This window comes from Odontesthes bonariensis, chromosome 5 (genome assembly GCF_027942865.1).
Source record: "Odontesthes bonariensis isolate fOdoBon6 chromosome 5, fOdoBon6.hap1, whole genome shotgun sequence".
Taxonomy (NCBI): domain Eukaryota; kingdom Metazoa; phylum Chordata; class Actinopteri; order Atheriniformes; family Atherinopsidae; genus Odontesthes; species Odontesthes bonariensis.
The window spans coordinates 30,095,164-30,118,976 of NC_134510.1; the positions used below are offsets into that span (position 1 = coordinate 30,095,164).

The window sequence follows — 23,813 nt, forward strand, 5'->3', positions numbered from 1 at the left end:
AAGCACACATGCAGGGAAGTTCCCCAATTCACTAATTAGTGCCTCCAGCTCGAACAATGTGAAATAGAAAGGCCTGAGCCAAGATTTTAAAAAGGTGATTTATTTGCGTGGGGAACATGTGTGTATTTGGACTCCTGCAGCATGCACACCAAGCTCATGAATGATTCAGAGCACATTATACCGTCTCTGTGGCGCGTTGCATTGCATGGAAACACACACGGTACAGGTACATGTGCCAGGAGTCCTTGTAAAGCTGCCCAGATCTCAAATGTTTGATGAGTCAAGTGTAAGCTTTTCTGTGGTTTATATAGATGCTGCAAACAGCATATGAGAGAAAACAGCAGTCCATGAAGAAAGTATACTTTCACAGAGCAAAGTTAACAAGCCCTCAACTGCAGAACGGTTTGATTGATGGTGCAATTTCAGCATATGAATCAATGCTGTTTGCTGGCAGGAAATGAAAGTAGAACCAGAATCTGGTGAATACAAATAGTCTTTGGGAGCAGAGATTTTATCCAGTGTGGGACAACTTATGATTCCACCCTCAAAGCTTTCAACGTCACTCCAAAGCATTTTTGGTTTTTCAAACACTAAATTCAGCCCTTCAAAAAAGGCATATGATCTGTAATGCAGGTTGACAGATTGTTTACAGACCTGATTGCAATTTATAAGCATAAAATAGTTCCTATGAGTTGTGTGGCACTCCAAACACTTTTTGTAATGATTAAACAAATTATCTATGATTTTACAAGAGGGTCAATTACTGAGTCAGAGTTAATGGTGCTGGAGGGCAAATCTACTAATCTTCAGACAGAGCCAGACGAGGTTGGCAAGAACTTTACGCTTAGTTTACAGACATGAGATCGATCGATGTTGGTGTTGCTAAACTATTTATATAATTCTTGCAACATTTTCTGGGACTTTCAACCATGTCATTGTCCTCAGCAGCAGTGTGTTTGCTCAACTGTCATAATGTGACCCATAGGAGTTTTGGTCAGCATGACAACTCGATAACCTCCATCTGTGTAACTGGACTGAGGCTCTGAAAAACTGAACCTCAATTTCAGGTCTTTTAAAACATTTTTTAAAGAGTCTGTCCTCTTCCCCGAAAAACTTATCCATGGGTCTGATATTCATGCAGGCAGATATGACCTATGATTATCAAAGAACATGCAGCTGAATGTAAACGGTAAAAATGACAGTGACGGTATCTTAGCCCAAACTATGAATATTTTGAACCCTAACAAAAAAATGTTTTGGCCCAAAGCCGAACAGAATGTGACTAAGTTTCATGGTAATGTGGCGAGCTACAAAATGGTGTCCATGATTGTTATGGTTGTGTTTTAAAAATAATATATCTCAGCCTTAACTATGATCGGTTTTTTAACTCTAACCGACTAATAGTTTTACCTAAACCCAACCATGAAGTTGCAAAAGTGTTTTGGTAAAGTTTTGTCATTATTATTTGACTTTGATGTCTGCTCTGATGTGGAAACGCTTATATGAGTCATATTTCCCTCCTGCCGCTTGTAGCCCAGAGTCATGGAAAACACGAAATAGCCAAGTACCAGAAAACTATGTATTTGTCCTGTCAAAGATGCCTTCTGTTTTTTTTTATGTCATCAAGCATGACTTTAAATCAAATGCATTTAAATCGAATGTCTGGTTTGTGTGTTAAGCTAAGGGTGGGCGACTCTGCAGCCAGTATTTCAGGAAAAAGATACTTTATTGCAATATGTTGTAATATGGTTGGTTTTAACGCAAGCCATGATGTTTTCCCAACCTCCAAACCTAACAGTGACTTAATAGAAAAACAACATGTCAAAGTAAATCTGCTTGAAAACACTCAAGGTCAGGATGTGACTTAATCTCAACTGTTCCACTTGACAGTCTGGTTATTCTTGAGTTATGTGCTCTATTGTGAAAAAACAACAAGAGATTATATTTTCATGATGATTTGCTATAATATTGGGTTGGAACAAATTACCTATATGTCCTGTTGAATGAAGGACTTTTTTGGTTTTTAATGGTTTGATTTTTTTTTTAAACATGTAGACACTTCAAATCGTGTTGATTCTTATTGCAGTATGAAGCAAAAATGTAATGAACATTTCCTATTAGTTCTCACCTTTAACATAAACAAAAGCCTTGTGTTCCTGGATCCCATCCCAGGTCCTCAGTCTGGCCGTGTAAAAACCTTCATGCTCCTTTTGTGCAGTACGTATCATGATGGTCGCCTTGTTGTCAAATGTTTTAATCTCCACATTGCTGGACTGATGCAGCCGTATGCCTGGAGAAAGACAGAAAATATACTTAAATTGTTAAAGATCCAGCACACCTGACTCCTTCTGCAGGGTACTTACCATCCCTGAACCAGTTGACATCTTGCTGGAAGGGCAGCAGAGCTGAGGTGAAGGCACACTGCAGGGTGAGGCTGTTGCCCTCTGTCACCCAGGTTGGGGGGAAGGATGTGTCAAACAGGGCCTCCTGTTGCAGCTGCAAGGCTAAGACAAGAAGGAGAAGGACAGAGTGTCAAGAGTGCAGATGAAAAGTAAAGAGAGGGTGCTGGATGAGAAATGTAAACAGAAAATGGGAGTAAATTGACAAAGAAGATGTTACAATTTCATGTGGATGTAGCTTGAAAATTGTGCAGAGCTCCTCTGAACCATTACTGGAAGGAGATTGCTGATTTTTTTTTTTATATTATAAAAAAAACAAAGCCTTGTTCTGTCATTGCACAAGTTTTCCTACTAGAATTGCTGTGGATTCGGTTTAACAAACTTGTGCCATCCCATCTTATGCTAACTGGGAAAGCCATTAAAAAGACTCTCCTTATCCGAGACAGCAGTGAGGCAAAGTCCAGCTACAAGAAGCATCCCCTCGGGCAACACCAGAGGAGAGCAGAAAAGCTGAAGGTGTGTGTGCCTTTTTTTTCTTCTATGTGGATATTTCCTGACAAGTTATTCCTTCAGCTATCATTCAGTCTTTGACTTGTCAAAGCACCAACACTATCAAATCTGGAAGTAAGAGTTATGTGTGCCATGAGGTCTTGTCAAATCCCATTGTCAGGGATGACTCTGACAGAGAGAGTGACATGTTTCTTATAACGATCTTGTTCTGCTTCGCAGAAACATCGCTTAGATCTTTCCTTCACATCATTCAAACTTTGCGCCTCCCACAGAGCAATGATGATAATGAGAAAATTTGCCACAGTTGTGCTTTTGTTTATCGAGTGATTTGTTTTGCAAAAAAACGATCTGCTTCATATGAAACGATCAGCTGTCAGTTAGATAAAATAGCTGCATGCAATTCTTCTCAGCAAACTTCCCCTGATGCCAGTATAAGCTGATAAAACTTCATTCATAATGATTGCCTCTTAATTTTCTGAGTGCAGGGACGACATTGCGTCATGTTGCTTCAACAATGCTGTATACTGCATTTGGAGACATGATTTCTGTGTATTAGCTATGTGCAGGGTGACTTCAGTAGTTTTATTTCCACTTTAAGATGACTCTCATGAAGAATAAAACGTTGACCCAGATAAGCCTTTGTTATCTGGCCCTTCGTTTAAAAGCTGATTAAAAACATACGAGGGATTCGTGGCCAAATTCAATTATAGCTAAATACTGTATTTATGAAGAGAAAATGAGAGAGAACGCATCCAAACACACACAAACAGCTGATTTCTCTGTCAACCTGAGTATTCCCACAGACAGGCATTAAATTAGAACTGCATATCCAACACGAATCAGATTTCATCTCGGTAAGATAGCGAAAACAGTACAGTTATGTTTATATGTTCATGCAGTACTGTGCAAAAGTCTTGATGCAGCCCTTATTCATTTCTATTTTGCTTTCTTATATGTTATTTTTAAATTATTATTTTCTTACTCATTTTAAGTCTACACCTACCCGACCATTTTCAGATAAATAGGCTACTTGTTAAGTCACTTAACACTGACCTATTAATTATTCAAGCATAAAAAAAGAACCGAACTCAAGGGATGAACCTGTGTTGTGTTATACCTAACAGACAGCTAAACGAAGAACCAATTTAACTCATAGTGCTATAGGCACTATCAGGCTCTCCATCCTCCATTTATCAATTTTTTTACCACTCATTTGGGTCGGGGGGGGCCAACAGTCTAAGAAGAGTTAAGAGATCCCCAGATCTCCCTCTCTCCAGCTACCTCCTCAAGCTCTTTCTGGGTTGGGGTAGAGTCGATCCCAAGCCAAAGGAGAGACATAATCTGTCCAGCGGGTTCTGGGTCTGCTCCGAGCCCTGCTCTATAAGACTGTGTTGAAGAATAAAGATGAGCATACCAAATTTAGACTTTCAAGCTCATTAGAATTGTAAAACCTCTGTTTTTGCCTTATAAACACCACAGTGCTATTTCCGTTTCAATACCACCAATTCTGTTACCACCTATTTTCCATTTTCTTAGAAATACATCTAGAATAAAAAGGGGCGGCTAAAGACTTCTGCACAGTTCAGTAGTTAAGATTATTAAACATAAATTACGACTAAAAGTTTTCCATTTCACCCATTTATGACAGGTGTGGACTGAATGCAGGCCTGTTGAGCACCCAGACTCTTTCACTACAATTCCATGAAGTTGGACTGATTCTCAAAAAGTGGTTTGGGATTGTTTTGCTGATACAAGGAAGCAAAACCTTCCCTAAGAAAGAAAAACACAAAAATAAACCGCTTTCTTGATGGCAACACATGCTAAACACCCCTGTATGATTGCAGATGCTGGCTTTTAAACCGTGGGCTGAGAACAAGTCAAATGATTCCTTTAGTCTTTAGCTAAGAAGATAACATCATTCACACACCCTCAAGAGATCCTTGACAGATAAACTATTGAGCAATGTTGTTTTTTTCTGATTAAACAGTCTATAGTCTGGAAGGAGTAGCTGTATGAATCATTCGGATACATGTACTCATATATAGCCAGATCAGATGCTGAGCATACTGCATAGTCTCACACATGGGGGAGGCTATATAGGGCAATGAGTGTAACAGCCACAGCTTGGAGCAAAATGGGATAAATCCCCTGCTGTCTCCGAAATGAAATATACATGACTGTCAATTCTGCTCAAACGGAGACAAGTCATTTTATCCATACCACAACCATCCCACATCTAATTAACACTCTTACACCCACGGAGAAACATAAATCCGATAATAAACAAACACTGTCAATGCTCTGCTCCCTTTCAATCCACCCATATATTTCTTTAGTGGTACAGCAGCACTGAATGTTGTGCCACAGTCTTCAAAGCCACCCCAGCTCTGCCTCACTTACTGGTGGGGGGAGAACTTCAAAGCGTGGCAGAGAAAATGAAAGAGGACACTTTTTTATTAGTCCCGGGCTTGAAACTTACCGGCGGTCTGCGAGCGCTCTGAACCCGCCACAGCTCCTCGGTATGCTGGATCACAGAGAGGCAGCGCAGGGCGGATGGAAGAAAGGCAGCGACGGTCAGAGATGAAGACAGAAACGGAGAATGATATTGTGAAAATGAAGGAGAAAGCTATGGAAAGACAGTAGTCAAATCAAACCTGGCAATGCTACATTTATGCAGGTCACATTAAATATTCTTTTTTTATCCAAAGCTGTAAAACTTAGGCTATATGGCACGGAGAAGACTTGACGTGTCTCATCAAAGCCAATTTCATTGCGTAGCCTAATTGATCCACAACGAAGGGAATTTTACTGCCATAGCAAAAATAAAAAATAAATGTTGTGCAGCAATAGCCTATTGCTCACCACCACCACATGACGCTGTCTCATTTAATTTCAATAATGCAGCTGGAGCTCTTTTCTGATAATCTTAATGTGCTGTTGGCTCTTTCTTACCAATATCACATCTTTGGAAAACCTTGGCTAATAGGGGGCTGCACTGAGGATGCAAGCCAATAATTGAAAATACATTGCATTTACATTTAGTCATTTAGCAAATGCTCTTATCCAAAGCAACTCACAAGTGAGGAATAACATTCAAGCTTCAGTAAGAAGCCCTGGTCTAAATCAGTTTTAACAACCAGAAACTGCTTTTTTTTTTAATGATAAGGTTAAATTTGGTCAGGAAGGTGTCAGGAGGCAAAAGCAAAATCTGCATTTAAAGCCGATTTCATGTGTTTTAATTGAGCTTTTGAATGGACTGAAAAGGAAAAACATACAGACCAGAGCAAAGCAACGCAAAACAAAAGCAGCAATAATTTAAGTCTTAGAGACATGGTGGGCTAACGAGCTAACTGTAGGGCGCAGTCGCCTAGCAACAGTTATATCAGCTGCAAAATTAGGGGCGGGGCTTCTCTAAATTGGATACACGCGTTTTAGCAGAGGGAGTTTGCTCGTTTACTGCAAGAATAATCTTCGTCAATTATTTTATTCATTCCTCTGGTATTTATATTTCTCTTGGCTCAAAAGTTACAAAAGTTATACAAAAACTGCTGCTCCTCGACGCTTTTGCTGGACAGGTAACAGTCAAACCGTAACGCTCCAACTTGGGCCTTGAATTAATACAGGGACTCATTGATTGTTGGTGCAAAGAATAATGATCGAGCTTGACTTTGGAGGTATCGCAGCATATTCTGATGCAACGTTAATGTTAAGTCAGATGCTTCATGTTGGCACACAGACATGTTCTGCTGATGGTCTGTGGACGTCACCTGTTGAAGCACAAATGACTGCAGAATGGCCTCCAACACTCCTGACTTCAGCCAATGGTGAGTGAATCTTAATTGAGCTTTTAAGCACTGATGCGGCTGTTATTCAGCTTCATGGCATCTGCAGCTGGATCTCTTGGATCTCAGTGTTGTTGGTCTGCATCTGTTGGTTCGCCCTGTTTTTCTCTCTGCGGTGCAATGTGGCATGTTCAAACTCTGGCCTGTGGTCATGGTACTGCAATGTTCCTTCATGTGAATTTGATCTGGGATTCACTGTGATTCTGCATTTTGAAATTTGATATTACTGCTTTGTAGGGCATACTGTTTGCTCGAAAATGAATTGTGTTTAGAAGCAAGTGTTAAATTTGTTACCAAAGCCTTTCGGCTAGAAGTGTTTGTATGAGCAGATAAAACGCTCAGACGCAATGATTAATATTTCTGTCCCCTGTGGTTCATGCACTTATGATGACAGCCATGAGCATCAGGGCATTTTATTCAGGCTCTGTAAAGCTTCTTATCATTTGTTGTTTTGAAATCACAAGTGACAAGTACTTAAGACTAAAATCAGGTGGAGTCTGCCTGAGTAAAAATGACTGTTTACACTCCCTTCCTCATAGCTACTTATCAAAATGGTTATCTGTTCCTTGCAACTCTGCAGTTTATGGACATATTTTAGAATGTTATTGGGAATATACAAACATGTGGCCTTGAAATGCTCTAGCCACTTTACCGCCACTAGAGTCTGAATCTAGAAGACGGTGTTATCAATAGATAATGGCAAAGTATATAAAGGATTTGTTATTTTTTAGAGGACCATTTGTGTCGTTTACAGATATCCTTTTTGGAGAGGAAGTGTATTTCCACCAGGTTTGTCTGTCATATGGCTCATAACCTTGTAGCCAACCAGATGAGGCATATTCTTTCCCTGATATTGCTACACTGATTGGTTTGTGTCTCACCACCAGGGCTAAGCCTGAAATTGGACTCTTCAAATTGGTCTTTCATACGAGTAGTATTTTTAGCCATCTTTGTTCTCAAAATGTTTTTTGAGCAAAATGGAAAGTATGAAACAGGAAACCACTCACAGTTTACCACGAGCATTCCAAAAGTCATAGCTTCACCCAGGGGACTCTTGGCCACCACTTTATATTCGCCCGCATCATCAGGCGTGCACCTTTGTGAAGAATATAGAATGTCATTTAATCATCATTAAAAGGGATTGCAAAGATGCGCCCTTTTCTGGCTGCTACACAAATAAATTGGGCTGGAAAATCATCTCCAAATGCAACATTTTGGGGAAGAAAAGTGATAGATTGACTTTTCTCAGTCGTTTAGTTTAGCTCAGACAAAATAGTATGAGTTTGACAGCCATGTTTTACTCTATCCTCAATTGAAAAAGGTTATGCAAGTCATACATGCCTCATCGTACACACCAAGTCATATTCATACAGTTTTCTGCACAAAGATTTTCACTCTTAATTAGATATTTGAACTTTTGACCCACCTTCTGATCTCCAGTGAGTTGAGACCAAAATTTTGTTGAAGACTGTAATTCCATGGTTGGTAAGACATTAGCAGTGGTTCACCATCCTTATACCTGAAGAATGAGTAAATAGATTTTTGTGTTTCATACTCCAGTTTTCTGATTACTTATGCACAGCTTTCTAAATCCACAAAGCAGAGTGGGCCTTTGATCTCTCATTCTATCTTGTGCTGAGTATTGATGAGAGCAGCCCTTTGCAGGTCACTGGGCTTGATAAGCCCCATATGGGACTGTGAAACTCAAGGGACACAGGTTATCTAGATCTCAAGGTTTATGAATACTGAGCACACTCTTTCATCTTCTAGACCAACAGCAGCTCAAGTGTCAAGGTCAACAGTTTGGCAGCCTTCCTGAATTCATCCAGGTGATTTTATAGTAATACAGACTGATATTCAGCTCAGGGTTCAGACTCCTGGTGTCATGACTTTTTTTTTCTTCCCTTGCTAGTAACACAAGACTTTTAATTTATCTTTGTATTGTTATTTTTGCAGGTACTTCTCACAAACATAAACTTTTATTGGCCACATGACAGTCAAGGCGAATGAGCCAATGCAGGGCTGATAGTCAGCTCTGTTTCCACTTTGTTTGGTGGAATAAAATGGAAAGTGTTGCAGATATAGTCAGCTGCAGTTCTGCACTATGCATAGTTGGTTTGTGAAAGTTACAACTTTGGAACTTAGTCTGCTCTAACATGTTTCTACCAAGTGAAAAAGAAAGGAGGAAATAAATTAGCTTTCAGTCTGAAGATGAACCGAGCAACTGAATTTAGTAGAAGCTGCCCTGAATATTGAATCTTAATTGATCAGTAAAGGCCATAGCTTGGAGTGCTGAAGGGAGACGCATTCATACCATGTAACCTTCGGGGGTGGACAGCCCTGGACAGTGCAGGAGAGTTTCACAGTCATTCCCTCCCAGACAGTGTGAGCCCTCAGAGGGACTGGAAAATCTGGAGCCTTCTGACTGAGTTGCTCCAAGTACTTCAGGTGGGAGGAGGCCTTCTTCTCTGCCTGAAGCACACATCGATAAAAGCCAGAATTTTTAAGTAACAAGCAGATTTTGCAGAGAGAAAAATAATTACAATTTTCCGGTGAATATTTATCACAAATTTTTAAAAACTACTGCAAGTTGCTTCTCTGTTCTTTTAAAACAACAAAAGAGTAAACTAAAGAACAAAATTGACTGAAAAATAAATGATAAAATAATCAGAAGAATCATTAGAAGTAAGTTATTTTATTGGAGAGACATTGTTGTAAACATTGGTTGTAAACAACCACAAATACAGTTTCATTCACTACACATGAATTAAGAAAGCTTATGTCTAAATGTGCTTTTTGTATTTTTTTTTTGGACATATGAAAAATGAGACAAACGCCTGAGACAAATGTTTGGCTGTACCTGTTGGCGAAGCGCCATTTTGTCAACGCGATTGCGCAACGCATGCTGGTTCCTGATGACATCTTTTTCTACCTTCTCGGCCTCATTCCCAAATAGTGTCCACTTCTCTCTCTGGAAATCCTCATCAACAGACATAGTTTCCTGCAGGATTTCCCTAAAGGAGATCATTTAGACAAATTAAGATCTATTGTCGGTGTCTTGATGTATTATTTGTTTTAGCTACGAAATGAACGTATAGAAAGACTGATGGAGAACTCAATTTTGTCGACCGTCTTCAGAAAAATGGCAAGTGGTCCCTTAGCTAGCATTCACAGCTTGATAGAACATTAGTATTATTTCACATGTATAAAACCCTTTTAACCAAATCCAGATAGAAAGTAATTATAACCCTTTTGAAATAGAAGTGTCAAAACGCACCTCTCCATTAGTAGAAAGGAGAAAGCATTGATGGAAATTCAGGCAATATTTGGAACATGGTTCCTCCTTTTTAGGCACGTAAATATTTCATTCTGTCACAGTCCATTTACAGAAAAAGGCTAAATTTATGATATATACCCTTTTTTTTTTTTTTTTTGTTAAGCTGAGTGATGAGGTAGATGGTTTGCTGCTACATTTGTAGCCTTGTTATTTTGCATGAGCACCACTTTCACTCATGCTCAAAGTGTTGGAGAAGTTGGTCTTTTATGAGTGGAAAATGAGGCCTCTTCTGACTCACATCACTGTGAAAAGATGTAGCGTTGCTACCCAAAAATCTCTCGCATGATGATGTTCACCTTTCCTTTAGGTGGACAGTTGAAAGCAGAGCAGTGTTGCTGCCTGTGCGACAGCCTTTTCATCTAGCAGCATGTCCTGAAGATTTCAAGAAGCTGTGATATTCTATTCAGTCAGAAGAAACATATTTGATCTTTTTTATTTTTTTTTAAATGTCTGGGCAGAAAGATGACTGTTTCTGGGTTTGTCGGTGGTTGATGCTGAGAGCCATTATATAATGTTCATATGATGTTTGTTTTCATATAAGATTAAAGTGTTTGATAACAACAAGTGAGGATGAAATAAGATGACATTTCTGAGTTTAAATGAAAATTTAATTTGATGCATACCATGTTTTTGTTTGTTTAAGTGGATCTAATGTGCAGTGTTTCTGCAGTTCACTTGTTTCGAATTAAGATTAATCAACTAAAATACCAAACACCAACATGTCAATCCAGAGCAGACAAAATAGCAAGGTTGATTTCTCTGCAGATGTATCTACATTCACCTTTTTGTTTATCAGCTTTACAAAATATTCAGGGTGCAGTACCTATTACATCTAAAAAGAAAACAATTGGCTCAATTAAACACTTGTAATTAATGTGGCACCTATTATATCTGAGAACAGAGTCTCCAGACTTGTCTTTGGTTTTTGTTTTATTGTTTTTTTTGTGTGTGCAGTTGTTTCTGTGCTCTGCAGTGAATCAGTACTAGCTCTATTGAGCCTGCATGTGTGCTCTGAGTTAATTGTGAAGTCTGGTTTAAAAAAGAAAAGACAACCCCTGAAAAACATCAGTGGAGCCCACTGATAGTTTGTACATGGGTATATAGCTTGTTGTAGCTGTGAATATTTCCATATTACATAGCATTGAACATCTCCTGTGTACATGCAGTCATCCATATGGATGTACACGCACGTTAACACACATTTTAAATGAAGCGTTTTGATAATCCACACTCATCACTAGAGGGGTGTGCTTCCTTATCTATCTTTTGATTGACAGTCTCCAGAGCCTAATTCTTTGAACAACATGCATCACACATGGAATTATTCTGTAAAATGCACAAACTAGAGGAATAAATATGCAAATAAATGCACGGGAAAAGATACACATGCACTCCCAGGTGCCCCAAAATGTGGTTTAACTTGTGATGCTCCTGGCTAATTTAGTGAGTGTCAGTGTTTTTATTCTCTATGGGTGCTTGGATTTTAAGTCTTGAGGGGATGAACTGCTGAATTTCTTCAAGTCAGTGAGTATGAGGAGGTTTATGACTTAATTATTGTCTTTAATCGATATTTCAACACTGCTTGTTGATAAAGACAAACTTGGCATACATAAATCATCTGCTATATTTTTTTTGTTTAATTCCAAACCATGTCAGCAACATGTTTGAGAAACCATGATGAATTGGATAGTAATATGAGGTTGGAGCCAAAGTTGCCAACGCACAAAGATCTAGCACATTCTTTGCACACAAATCAAAACAAATGTCACGCTCTACCATCTTGTAAGACATAGGCAAATAAATGGTGTGCCAGTCTCAGCAGCTTTCTGCTTTATCTCTCAGTCCTTATCCTCGCATCCTGCATGAGTTAATCATCCCCTGCGTTAGTATTTTTTCAGCCTTCATCCTAAGATATCCATCCACACTATTTCCATCAACACAACAGAGGAGCATCAGACTAATGAATACTTGGTAAAGAGATCTCAGGTGGAATCGTATAGTGCTGCAGGAAATGAAGTAATCACGTATTCTATCTAATAATGTCAATCTCTGCTTTTATGAACTGTATTATAATGCAACTGAATTCCTCAAAAAGCATTAACAGCTTACAGGCTGACACTGCTCTGATGGGCAGAGGGAGATGAGGGATATAGGATAGAGAGCTGCCTACACTGTCTGGGCAGTTCTGGGAAATGGAAATGGCAAAACTCGCTAAATTGCACAACCCAAGCCTCAGCTAACGTATGCTCTTTACCAGCGTCCATCTCAACTGAAATGCATACTGATTTACATTAAAATGCTAATGTGAAACCTTATCTTGTGTTTGTTCCACTCAGTGTAAACTGGGTGCTATTGTGGTAAGCTAATTTGGTTTTATAACAAAGTTTTTTTACAGTATTTTCACTCTTCTTTTGTCTGAAATAGTCTCAAACTTATGACGTTTTTCTGCTTTTTCTCTGAGTTTGCTCCTCGTTTTCTGCAGTTTCCTCCATGGCAGCCATCAAATCAACTCTCCTGCAGATGTATATGCTACACGTTGTGTGCAGTAATAATTGTCTGTGCGACCACGGAGCAGAACATAATTGTGTTAATTAAAGCATCAAAGCAAGTAATTTGCATTGAGTGTTTCGAGTTACTCAAAACTGTTTCAGCCCCAGAATCAACCTTGCTAATTCAAGAGGCAGAAGGATTTGGTGGATGAAAAAAATCTACAGGTGAGACACAACAGATGAGTTGGAAGCAGATAGACAGTCGTTGATAAGATTGAGGGTTACGGTGATGGCACAGGAGAGGGGACTTACGGAGATGCTAAGCTGACAGGGTCAGATCATTGGAGCTGAGGCCCAGTGATAGTTTTGTCTTTCAAGAGAGTCTGATTTCACCCTTGGTGACTCCCCCTGCTTTTCACCCTGCGGATGCTTGGCAACTGTGTCTTCTCGTTCTAATAATCTCCTCTTTTGACAATTATTGTGACCTCTGTCTATAACCTTTGGCATCCATTTGCCACTAGAGCTATCCTTTCTGGCTCAAAGAAGACAAACTCTGTTTTATTTTTAGCATTGATGATGAAGTCCACGCACACTAGAAATGTAACATCCTTTTTGACATGAGTGTAATCAGAATCTGGATGGATTGGAGAACTGTAAAGAGGTTGCTGCTGCACAGACAGGTGTGTGTGACCCAGACAGTAGAAGGTGCCCATACAGTGGAAGAGGGATTTTGGTAAAACAAATAAAGTCACTCAGGGCAACAATCCCTTAGCTTCTGTTCTCTGTGACCTAAACATGTCTATTCGGACTTATTTTTAGATATGACATTGTCTTTCTGACAGCTGAGTAGTAATCCTGTCCTGGCAACATGATCTTCAGCTACTTGGAAAGGAAAGGAGAGCTCATAATTGTCGTCCACACATTCCTCTCAGATTCTGATTCAATAATAACTTAAAGTAACCTTCTGGAAACAAATCAAGTTTGGTCATAAAACACATCTTGACATTCTTTTTTTTTTATTTATTTTTTTTACTTTTTTTTCTTTGTCCATTAAAATATTTCAGTTAACTTGTTGTTTCTTTTGTGTGGTTATACAAATTTTAAGTTCTGCTTTGAGGAATTTGCTGTTGTCATAGTTACAGTAATAAAACACTGTAAAAAGGTTTGCAAATGAAAAAAAAAATAATCTGGAATTATAGTTCAAATGAAACAAACATCTGTTAACATCAGAATTTCTGTCCATCCTTTCATCCTCTCTGATCTCTCACTACCAGACTTTGTTGCATCATCTAGTGTCTGAAATGGACTCTTTAACTCTGACCAAATGGTTTGTTAGATGATAAAATTAATTGATAAATTGCCCTTTTGCATTGCTTGTACATTAGTGACCTAATTGAGGTATTATGATTGAAACAGAAAATTTAAAGCGAAGAACTGAGGCACCTTGCTGATAAATGACACCAGAATTATTTAGTTACTGACATATACCCACCAGTTTAGCAGATAGCTGTCAAATGTATTCTCCAAGTGGGAACTTACTACTTAATTTCAATAGGATTAATTTATTTTTTTCAGTCGAAAGCCAACATGTATTCAGTGTTTCTATCTATTTATTCTAACTTCCAATAAGAAAAAGCTCCTTCTCTCTTCTTCTTGTGTACGAAAGCAAATTGAAAGCTTCCGCTGTATGACTCACTTGAATGATTGTGGCTTTGTGACTTTGGGACATCTGTAAGACGATAAATAAAGGGACCCAGCTGGCCTTACAGACAAATGAGAGGGAGAAAAAGCTCTGATTTACGTTGTGTATCGAAGCTCTTTATTGGTATAAAAGCACTCGTTCTGTATTGCCTTGCAGGGCAAAGCATCAGTGGAACATGGCCCACTCTACTATCTCAAATAAAGTGGAAAGAGAGGATGTGGTGGTGAGTTTAGATGGAGAAGTAGAGCTTTATGACATGCACAAATCATCTAGGAAGGAAGTCATCAAGAGAAAAGAGGAGACTTGCTGACAGTCAGGAAACTTAGACACAGTTGGTGCCATTTTGTGTCTAGAAAATAATCATCCAACATGAGAAATTTAAATAATGTCCCTCCCTCAAAAGCTACAGCTGGAGGTTACAATTAACTCGGTGTGGTCACTGTCATTTCTAAAAAAATCTATATCTGTGTAAATCCATAAAATCATCTAAAAACATGGATGTATTGTCTTACCATGTCCTGTGGCGGGGGAGGTTGTTCATGTTGAGGATCTCTTTGACAGACATCAAATTAGCAGGGATGATGGGATAGAAATCAGCATAGGAGGCCTCCTCATCACTTAGACAGAGAGGACATAAAAAGCCTGATTAACACATATCTTGCATATTATCAAATGACACAGGTAAAAGATAACACAACAGAGATCTGCTGTTGTCACACTTCATCATTATTTACTCAATTGATTGAGGGATTGAGTGTTCATATTAGCATGGCTTTTCATTTTGTCATGGATTAAGGCACATTATCCAATCTCGAGTTCATCAGACCATTTTTCTGCTCTGCCACTAAAAGGCAGCACTCAGTCTAATATTCTCTGTCTGAGGAGTAAAAGAAGCTGTGCATCAAAGGGAGCTCTGCATACTGACGACAAATGTAACGTGCAAGAGGGTTCATTTTACTAAGGGGGATTCGTTTCAAACAGCCAACTGTTCTCGATAAAGAAAAGTGCTTTAATGGATATTTTCTGTCTCCCGTTCCTGTTTTGAAGAACTTGCAAGGTACACGATGATGCAAGTATAAGAGCACCACGAAGGACAGATCCATTTTTGCAAAACGATGTCAGTAGTGTTTGTTACAGTAATACTGCTGCAGCTTAGGGGTAAACCTCGAGTGTGGTTCATTGTGTTACACCGTGGATTTGTGTCTGCTCAGTGTGAACTACTCCAGTGTTTACTGAGAATTTGCTGTTCTGTGGAATTTGCGAATTCAGATACAGCTCCTCTTCAAAGTAGCAGGACCAAGATATATCTATATATGTTTTAGATTTATTGTATTTTCAGCAATCATCCAGTTACAGAAAGTTGGAAAAAAAAAAATCAGGCTGTAAGTAACAGTGGGAGTGCATTGTGGAGTGGTATTTAGTCATTCTCTGAACTGTAACCTTTTGTTTTATCAGACCAATTAACTGAATGCTTCCCACATTTTGTATGAAAAACACGACTTGGCACGACTTGCAGAGCAGCATAATGTATAACCCATTTTAAAGTGTGAGAAAGGTCATAACAGTAATCAGCTGCCTCTGCTCCGTCAGTGTTCCCCTTTCCCTCACTGGTGTACAAACACACATGCTATTGTCTTCAGGGAGCTTATGTAATTGGGAGGAACAGGGAATATGAGCCAAAGGGTTTCGAGTCTGTTTAACGGATTGTTTATGGTACAGTTGCGATTTTATTTGCTGCGGTATTAGAGCATCAAGTCATCTCCAACTTTCAGTTTTCACAGTGTGTTTGTGTTTCGTCTCCCAGTCGATGAGCTGGAATGTAAACATGATTATCAAAAACACCACCAACTGGACAAGTACAGTGAAATAATTGTTGCTTTAAAAAAAAATGCAGCCACTTGCTGTCTCTTTCATTAGAGACTTTGAATAGTTTATCATGGGCACACGTATATCACACTCATGGTTTACATGCGATAGACAATCAAGAACCTACAAAACAGCATGAACTTGCTGTGTATAGTACCAACAATAAAGTGAGTCGACCTTTTCTATGTGCACCCCCATTAACAGGAGATGGTTATTTGTTGTTGGCGACAAGGCCTCTTGTGGCATTGAGGTTGAAAGACATATTTGTAACAGGAGTGACAAACATTTCAGCTCTCCGCCTAGCCAGAGATGAGTTCTGCTCTTTTATTTAGAGTAATTAGCAGCCACAGTAAGAGGATATTTCAAGTTCAGAGCTTTTTCATTTAGAGCTATATTTATTTATATTTATGAGTATGCTTTGTATAACATTGAAGTAAAGTACAATACAACCCACCTTGACTTTAGTTACACAGAAAAAAATCTATTTGTGTGGTCGAACTGTATATTGATGCAGGTGTGAATGGCACAACCCTCAACTACCGTTGCTAACATCTGGCCTCGAGCATTACTTTCAACAACCTGTCGAACAAATTGCAATGCAAATTTGACATTACTTCTCGTTTTCTTTTGTTTTGCAAGCAGGGAAATTTCCCCATTTCACGGTGCATGGAAGACAACTTCTGCTTTTCCTGTCTTATTTTTTCTTTTTCTTTGTTCTGGTTCCCTCTGAGTGTGAGCTCAGTGTTGCAATGTTGAATAATGTAGCGAAAAGCCTGCGGCTGGGCAGTATCACTCGAGTACAGCCACAGATATATACACTCAGGGACACAAATATTCAGAACGTGCATTAAAAACAACCAGGTGCATCCAATCAAGCCAAGGAGTGGCTTGTATAGTGTGCACGAGATTCCAAGGTTTTCATTTATGTTTACATAAACACCAACCAACTTCCTCAAAATACTAACTAGAGGAAATAAAAAAGAGGAAAAATTGAGTGTCAACAAGTTATACAAGCTATTGTCTGAAAAAATGTTCACTTCTTTATGTATTTGCTAAAACAACACAGAGGCTACCTTGTTTATTCTAACATGAAGATAAATTTGTACTCCCAGTTAGGATGTTCTCAGTATAAATTTCACTGTGCACCTTTCTCTTTTTACACAAAGATAGACATGTCCTCTAAGTTCAAACTGAACTGACTTCGATGGAATAATTGCTTATTTTTAACATCCCTATGGAGAAAAATGGGTCCAATTCCCTTCATTATACATTGGAGATTGTAGACCCACAGGTTGGCCTAATTTATTAACTCACTACAGAGGGAGCTGTCAAAATGAAGGCAAACATGACTCAAGACTTTTATGGCAGGCCGAAAGGGATTTCTGTTGAATCTTATCAAAAATCATCTGTGTACTCTTCTGTGTCTGCTGTGTGATATTTGTCTTTTAAGTTTTGAAAGTAAATACTGAAAAACACTGTCTGGCCCAACAAATAAAGAAATTGAAAAAAAGCAAATTATATGGGATTGCTTCGGTTGTTCAGGTGTCGGTTCAGCAGCGTTATGTGCCCCCTCAAAAAAAAAAAACGAGGTCAGCTGACTACTTGAATGGATTGAATGATTAGGTTTTTTCCATCAGTGGAAAATGATTTTTTTTCCCTGATGGCATATTCCAATATGAGAGTGCAAGGATTAATTAGGCTCAAATTGTCAAAGAGTGATTCAGGGAGTATGAGATCATTTTCACTCTTGGATTGGCCACCACAAGAGTCCAGACCTTAATCCCACTGAAAACCTTTGAGATGTACTTGAGAACACTTTACTCAGCAGTCCGACTCTCCCGTCATCAACACAAGAACAAAAATAAACGCAACTCTTTATGAGAATGCATTTTGAGACTTTACATAAGCTTATACATTTTTTTTTGAGTCGGTTTATAAGCTCATTTACTTGAGCATTATATGTATATGTGTGAGCTTAAGGTGTATTTGTCAGTAAGACTTGTCCATTCATCCCAACTAAAGACAGACTGTGGTCGAGGGGGTCTCAAGACATGTTCGATCATATTTTTTGTGAATAGCTGCTGCTAGCAGCTTCCACTATTTGCCTATGGAGTGTACTTGAGTGAATATAATGTCTCATTGTGCTTGAAATAACCAGACTGCTGTATGGCTCTTGCCATAAATACTTAATGCCATTTGTCAACTGAAATCAAATCAGTTGTTATTGATCAGGACAGCTTTGCCCACGGTATGCAGCAGAACACAAACCAAACAATATATAATATATGCGTTTGTTGCATCACAGAAGAATTGATTTCTTGATGCGTCTCATTATTTACTCTCTTTTTTTTTCTTTTTTAATGATTTTTAAAGTTCCACTTTCCTGATACCAGTGCAGGGGTTTTTGTATTTTTTTGTATTAACCTTTATTTAACCAGGAAAATCTCATTGAGATTAAAAAGCTATTTTTCAAGGGAGTCCTGGCCAAGATGGGGAGCAGCAAAAACAAAACACAGTTACAAAATTACACAGTTAAAGAAACACAAGAAAGAAAAAAAGATTGATGGTGTTTTTGATAGTCTATTTCCTTCAGGTCAAGGTGCTAATTTCTGAAAATTCCTCATACAAAAGGTGGGTTGTATAAAAGTGAACAGTGAAAAGTGAATCTCAACTCACTGACAGACTTTCATCTTGTTTTGATTAACAAGATTAAAGGCTGCATTTAAAATTGAGACTCATTTTATGTTCTTATATTGAAAATTGGTGCCTATTAAGCTATAAGAATGATCACACAGCTTCTAAGCCAGGAAAAACAGTGACATCTCAAAGATATAAGAAATGTGTGCAGTTTCCACACCAAAAGAAACTGCACACATTACTGTATGGTGTAGGTGGTAACATATATTCAAGACAGTTTCTCATCCTTTCCTAACAAACTCATTTCAAGTGTTACATACTGTTGCACTTGATCGCTCATGACAATTCTGTCTACATTTTGAGACCCTCACATTTTGGTTTGTGTAGTTTAGAAGGGGGATATAATGTAGTTTTAACATTTTTAATACAATGTGGCACTCTCTTAAACATTATTATTTTTTTTTTTTGTAAATTTTGCTCAAATAGGGGAGACTACTTTCAGACAGGCAACAGGAGCACTCAGGAGTGTTTACATTGTACGTCGGTCTGTCATAAAATAGATCTCAGTGCTGTATATGTCATAATTAGGAACATGCCACCCAGTGCAACAGTTGTGCTTTTTGAGATAGTTTTTGGGTAGCAAGCGAGGTGTTTGGCACAGAGGCTGCGTTGATCATATCTTTCAGATCACTTCATGTCTGCTACCTTTATCAGCAATGTACGTGATAATAGAAATACAGATTCTCACCAAATTCATCCATCATAACAACATAAGTTCACAAAAACAATAAAGACAACATTCTTCTCCCCTTATCTCCCACTGTATGTCAGTAAACCTTTTGCACCTGGACGTAAAGGTCCGCTTCTTGATCTGGGAGGACAGCTCCATGCTTTGAGACATCTTGGACGACTGCTCCTCCTGCTCTCGATGCATCACCATCCTGGTTTCCATGGTAACCAACTCCGGTCGGCACCTGTGGTGGGAGAGGGAAGCCGGGAGTGAGTTGGCACAGTTGTGTGGGAGTCAATGAGAGTCAGACATCAGAGGCATTGTGGCACAGCCAGGTACAGAGCAACATGAAGAGTTTTGACAGTTCGAGGTTGAGTTCAGATTAGTTGCAAAATTAATTTGTATTATATTTTGACTTCAGAAAAGACCTTTTTGTCAGTTTTAGCTCTTCAATGAGAGGTGGAAAAATTCTGATGTGCATCGTCATCCCTAAATTTAAATTGATCCGAAAGAACCAAGTACACCTGACATATAAACTGGAAAATTTAAAAGGACAAGAGTCTTATGATATAGTCTGAAACTGTCTTGGGAATCAGCCAAAGCGCCTATGAAACCAGAGCAGGGTGCTTTTAATAACATAATGCTTCTGAATCAATAGCAAGCGCAGTTTCGTCCTGGATTCAAAAACAGAGCATGCATCAAACTTATGTCAACCTCTTGACTTCCATTTAGCAAATGAGCAGCAAATAACATACCATTTGTGGCTGTGGTCCAAATGTCAGTGATGCAGACTGAAACTGACTCAGTCTTGATTATTTGTAATTACTGCATTATTAAACACTGTTAAAATACAGTTAACCTTATGTGAGCTTCATTAGTAGAAGCACTAACTGTCCTAAATGTGATGTTTTTTTTTGTTGTCCGATTGTTATGGGTGTTGGCATCTTGAAAAGGTGTGTTTCAGTCCCATGTTTAAATGAATCACCCATTTGTGGGCCACTGAGCAACTAATAATCCATCAGGTGAGGTTTGCCATGCTTCTGCCCACACCCTGCCTGTCATTAATCATACGGCTACTCTGGGGATGTCAACGCACTGTGCGCCCAACAAACAGAATCAGGTCGTGCCTGAGTGATGGCTTCATTCACCCATTCCCAACAGAAACCACCTGTGTTTGCACTGTAATGTGTTATTTCTTCTCATCTCCTTCGATTACATTGTGGAAAACGGTGCAAAGTTAGGTAAGAGGCTAATACGCTTGTGGGCCAACTGATTCTCCTGTTGCTTTCCTTTGAGCTTCAGTGCTGTGCAAAGGGAGAGGTTAGTTTGAGCAGGCCAAACTGTAGCACATTAAATTGATCAATCTCCATAGCTAGGCCTGGGTCCTGGGCCCCCGCTGGGAAAGGAGCAAAAGCAAAGTGGTACTACTCCATATATTTCAATTTTTCATCTCTGGAGTGAATTGCAAGCTCAGTTGCTCATAATATAAAAACTGTAAAAGCAAAAGCAAAGGGGACCAAATGATTTACTGTTCCTCTCACTGAAGAAGGCATTGTCTGAACACCACGGGCAATTTCTGTATGCTATCCCCAGAGAGTAATTAAAAGCTTCATCCTCTTAGGCCATCAAAAGAAGAGACCATTAAGAATTTCAAGTCACTCGTGAAAGAAGCAAACACTCTTAAGAGAAACAACAAGAGAGAAGAAGCCTCCCTGACATTTTGTTAATGTATCGGAGGGGTACAATGTATGCAGTTTACAATTAGTGTTATACATTTAATGCATCAGAAACCTTATGTAACTGATTTAAAAAAAAAAAAATACAACTCTTCATGCTATTTGTAGAAGATCAAGATGAAATCTGAGTAAACGGAAATTCCACTCACTCTTTAGCAAAAATAAAGACAAACAGGTGAAGTCCTCGTGGTGTCAGAGATCTTTAGGATGGATATATCCACTTTCCTCTTTGCCTGCCTGTCTGTCACCTTGAAGATCCTGTTAAGTCTTTGCGTCTCACCTCTCTTTGTTACCTCTCACTTTCTGTCTGCGTCCGCCTCACTCTCTCCTCTGTGTCTCTGTTGACGAAGCAGTGGAGGTGACCCTGAACACAAAGTGTCCTTCGGTGCCAAGTATGTGGACAACACAATGCTCTCTCATTCTTAAGTTGGTAAATATAGATCAACAACGACGAAAACCCCCCACAGGCACACACGCTCCCAGAGCTTAACGTCATCAGCCAGATCGATTTAGAGACATCTCTATGGAACAGAAGCTAAGAGATGACAGATTATACCCCATACAATAAAGCCAGAGCAGCTGAAATAAACAGCTGGAATGCATCAATTCCACCTTGATGCAAACGTTAGAAATTTAAAGGCCTGGAAATGACAAGCTGGAAATCAGAGAACGGCTGCAGTGGGAGATGGAAGTTGGAGACAGAATAGCTGAAATGGAGAGGGGCAGGGGGTCATGATGGGAAAACAATTGGGAAATAAAAAGTCGGATATTTGGTAGAGTTGGACTCAAACCATCCGACTGACCTCTGACTCTGCTCTTGAAAGAAAGGTGCTAATAATTGGTAAGGCAACGCCTGAGAATCACCATCTGATTAGTCTCAGATTCAGCCTGAAACATTTTAGCTGCTGAAGAGATTATCACAGAAACGTACAATTTAAGCGATATCCCAACAATAATTCCCAATAAAGCTATCCACTTTTAGCAGGCTTATATGATAGAAGTGTTGTAATGATGAACGGAGACAGTTAAACCAATAATCACAAGTATGTCTGACTAATGACTAAAATAACATCAATTTAACAGCCCCAGTTTTCTCATATCTTTTCATGCATAAACATCCGATTGATTGATTTACATTTAATTGGCCTAAAATGTGGCAATTCTTATGTCATTACTTATTTGTTTATGACATTGTTCTTTGGTACTGACTAACTAATAATAATAATAATGTATTTTATATAACATGATTTATTTTGCAACTGAATTATTATGCATTGACCCAAGTTGTGGAAAATTGTCTCAATGTTGGGGCTACATTAGTTGTCACAGTCTCTTTTAATTTCACTTAAGCTGGTCTTTCCACAATCTGCCTTTTCTAATTCTCTTTGTTCTCAGTCTTCATGTTGATACAGTTCCTGGAATTAGTCGACTATTTTCTCACATTTATGTCAAGTGTTTGGCAGAGGTCAGTAAAACCGCATCTGTTCCGTCCCTCTGAAGTTTTATTTTCTTTGTAGACATAAAGTTTGAAAAAGCTTACTTTAGTTTTTCTTTTGTAATCCAACTCTTACTGTATCTCATTTGAAGGAAACCAAGATTTTATTGTGATTATCTGTATTATTATTATTATTATTATTTTTTTTTTTAATATGCATACTGTGCAATTTGCTTGCGTCCAGTGATGATTAGAATGACCGGGACTAAAAGCTCTCTGGAGATGCAAGGAAAGAAGGCATCATTCAGAGGCTACAGTATATGGAAGGATGAGAAGTTATTTATAAGCTTTTAGAGGCCACACCTGCCTCTGGAATATCAGCTCACAGTGCAAGCTCGGGTTGCCAGGCCCTTTCCTTTTATCATACATCAGCAGTGACTGTCAGACTAAGAATAACTGAAACAAAACAGCTGAGAGACGCCTTTGTTACCCTCTTTTTCTTTGGAAGACTCCTCAGATTCAGGGTTGTCCAGGAACAGCTCGGGTTCCCTTTTTTTCCCCCTGTGACTCAGACGAAGATTTGTTTAGCTGATCATCAATTGCTTTAAGTAATATTGGGTTTAGCAATCACTGCTCACACAGTCTATTTATGGAATACTGTTTATTGCTTAGGATTATCAACTATTCTTACCAGGCCTTTTATTAAACAGTAGGTAGATGGAAAAGGGGGCAGAGAAACTGGAAACAGGAAGACATTTAGCAAAGCCCTCAAGACTGCAGGCCAGGACTTGAACCCGTGCCGGCTGCATACAGCCTGTGTACATGAAAACTAAATAAGATTTTCTCATGAGGCTCCCTGGCATGTACACACCGACCTAATGAAAAAAATCTCTGCCTCACAAAATGCTGTTTAACACAATCTTTTCCTTGAAAAACTAACTTTGAGCTGACAACATTAAGAGAAATGGTCAGATGGTCTGATCCTTGTGGTGGCTGCTCTCTGTACGGAGCTGCTGGTTGACATCCTGGTTAAAAAAAAAAAGTGCCTTGGTGCATTGTTTGGTGACCAATTTCACCACTGAACCTGTTTTATTCATAAAATGCAGAAGAGAAAACCATCATACAACCAG

The 23,813-nt window shown here is 38.9% G+C and overlaps 1 protein-coding gene across 1 annotated transcript in view; it reads right to left on the minus strand.

Moving 5' to 3' along the window:
* The window catches only part of myom3 (myomesin 3), a 61,247-nt gene extending 39,652 nt beyond the window's left edge, over positions 1-21,595 (minus strand). Inside the window, exons 1-10 of the mRNA XM_075466039.1 lie at positions 21,398-21,595; positions 19,628-19,756; positions 14,792-14,896; positions 9,612-9,765; positions 9,066-9,223; positions 8,178-8,270; positions 7,759-7,847; positions 5,389-5,433; positions 2,364-2,504; positions 2,129-2,290 (exon numbers count right to left, since the gene is read on the minus strand). Coding sequence (XP_075322154.1) covers positions 2,129-2,290; positions 2,364-2,504; positions 5,389-5,433; positions 7,759-7,847; positions 8,178-8,270; positions 9,066-9,223; positions 9,612-9,765; positions 14,792-14,896; positions 19,628-19,734 — 1,054 coding nt within the window. The 5' untranslated portion in view covers positions 19,735-19,756; positions 21,398-21,595. The remainder of the gene's footprint in view (positions 1-2,128; positions 2,291-2,363; positions 2,505-5,388; positions 5,434-7,758; positions 7,848-8,177; positions 8,271-9,065; positions 9,224-9,611; positions 9,766-14,791; positions 14,897-19,627; positions 19,757-21,397) is intronic.
* Between the last annotated feature and the right edge of the window lie 2,218 nt (positions 21,596-23,813).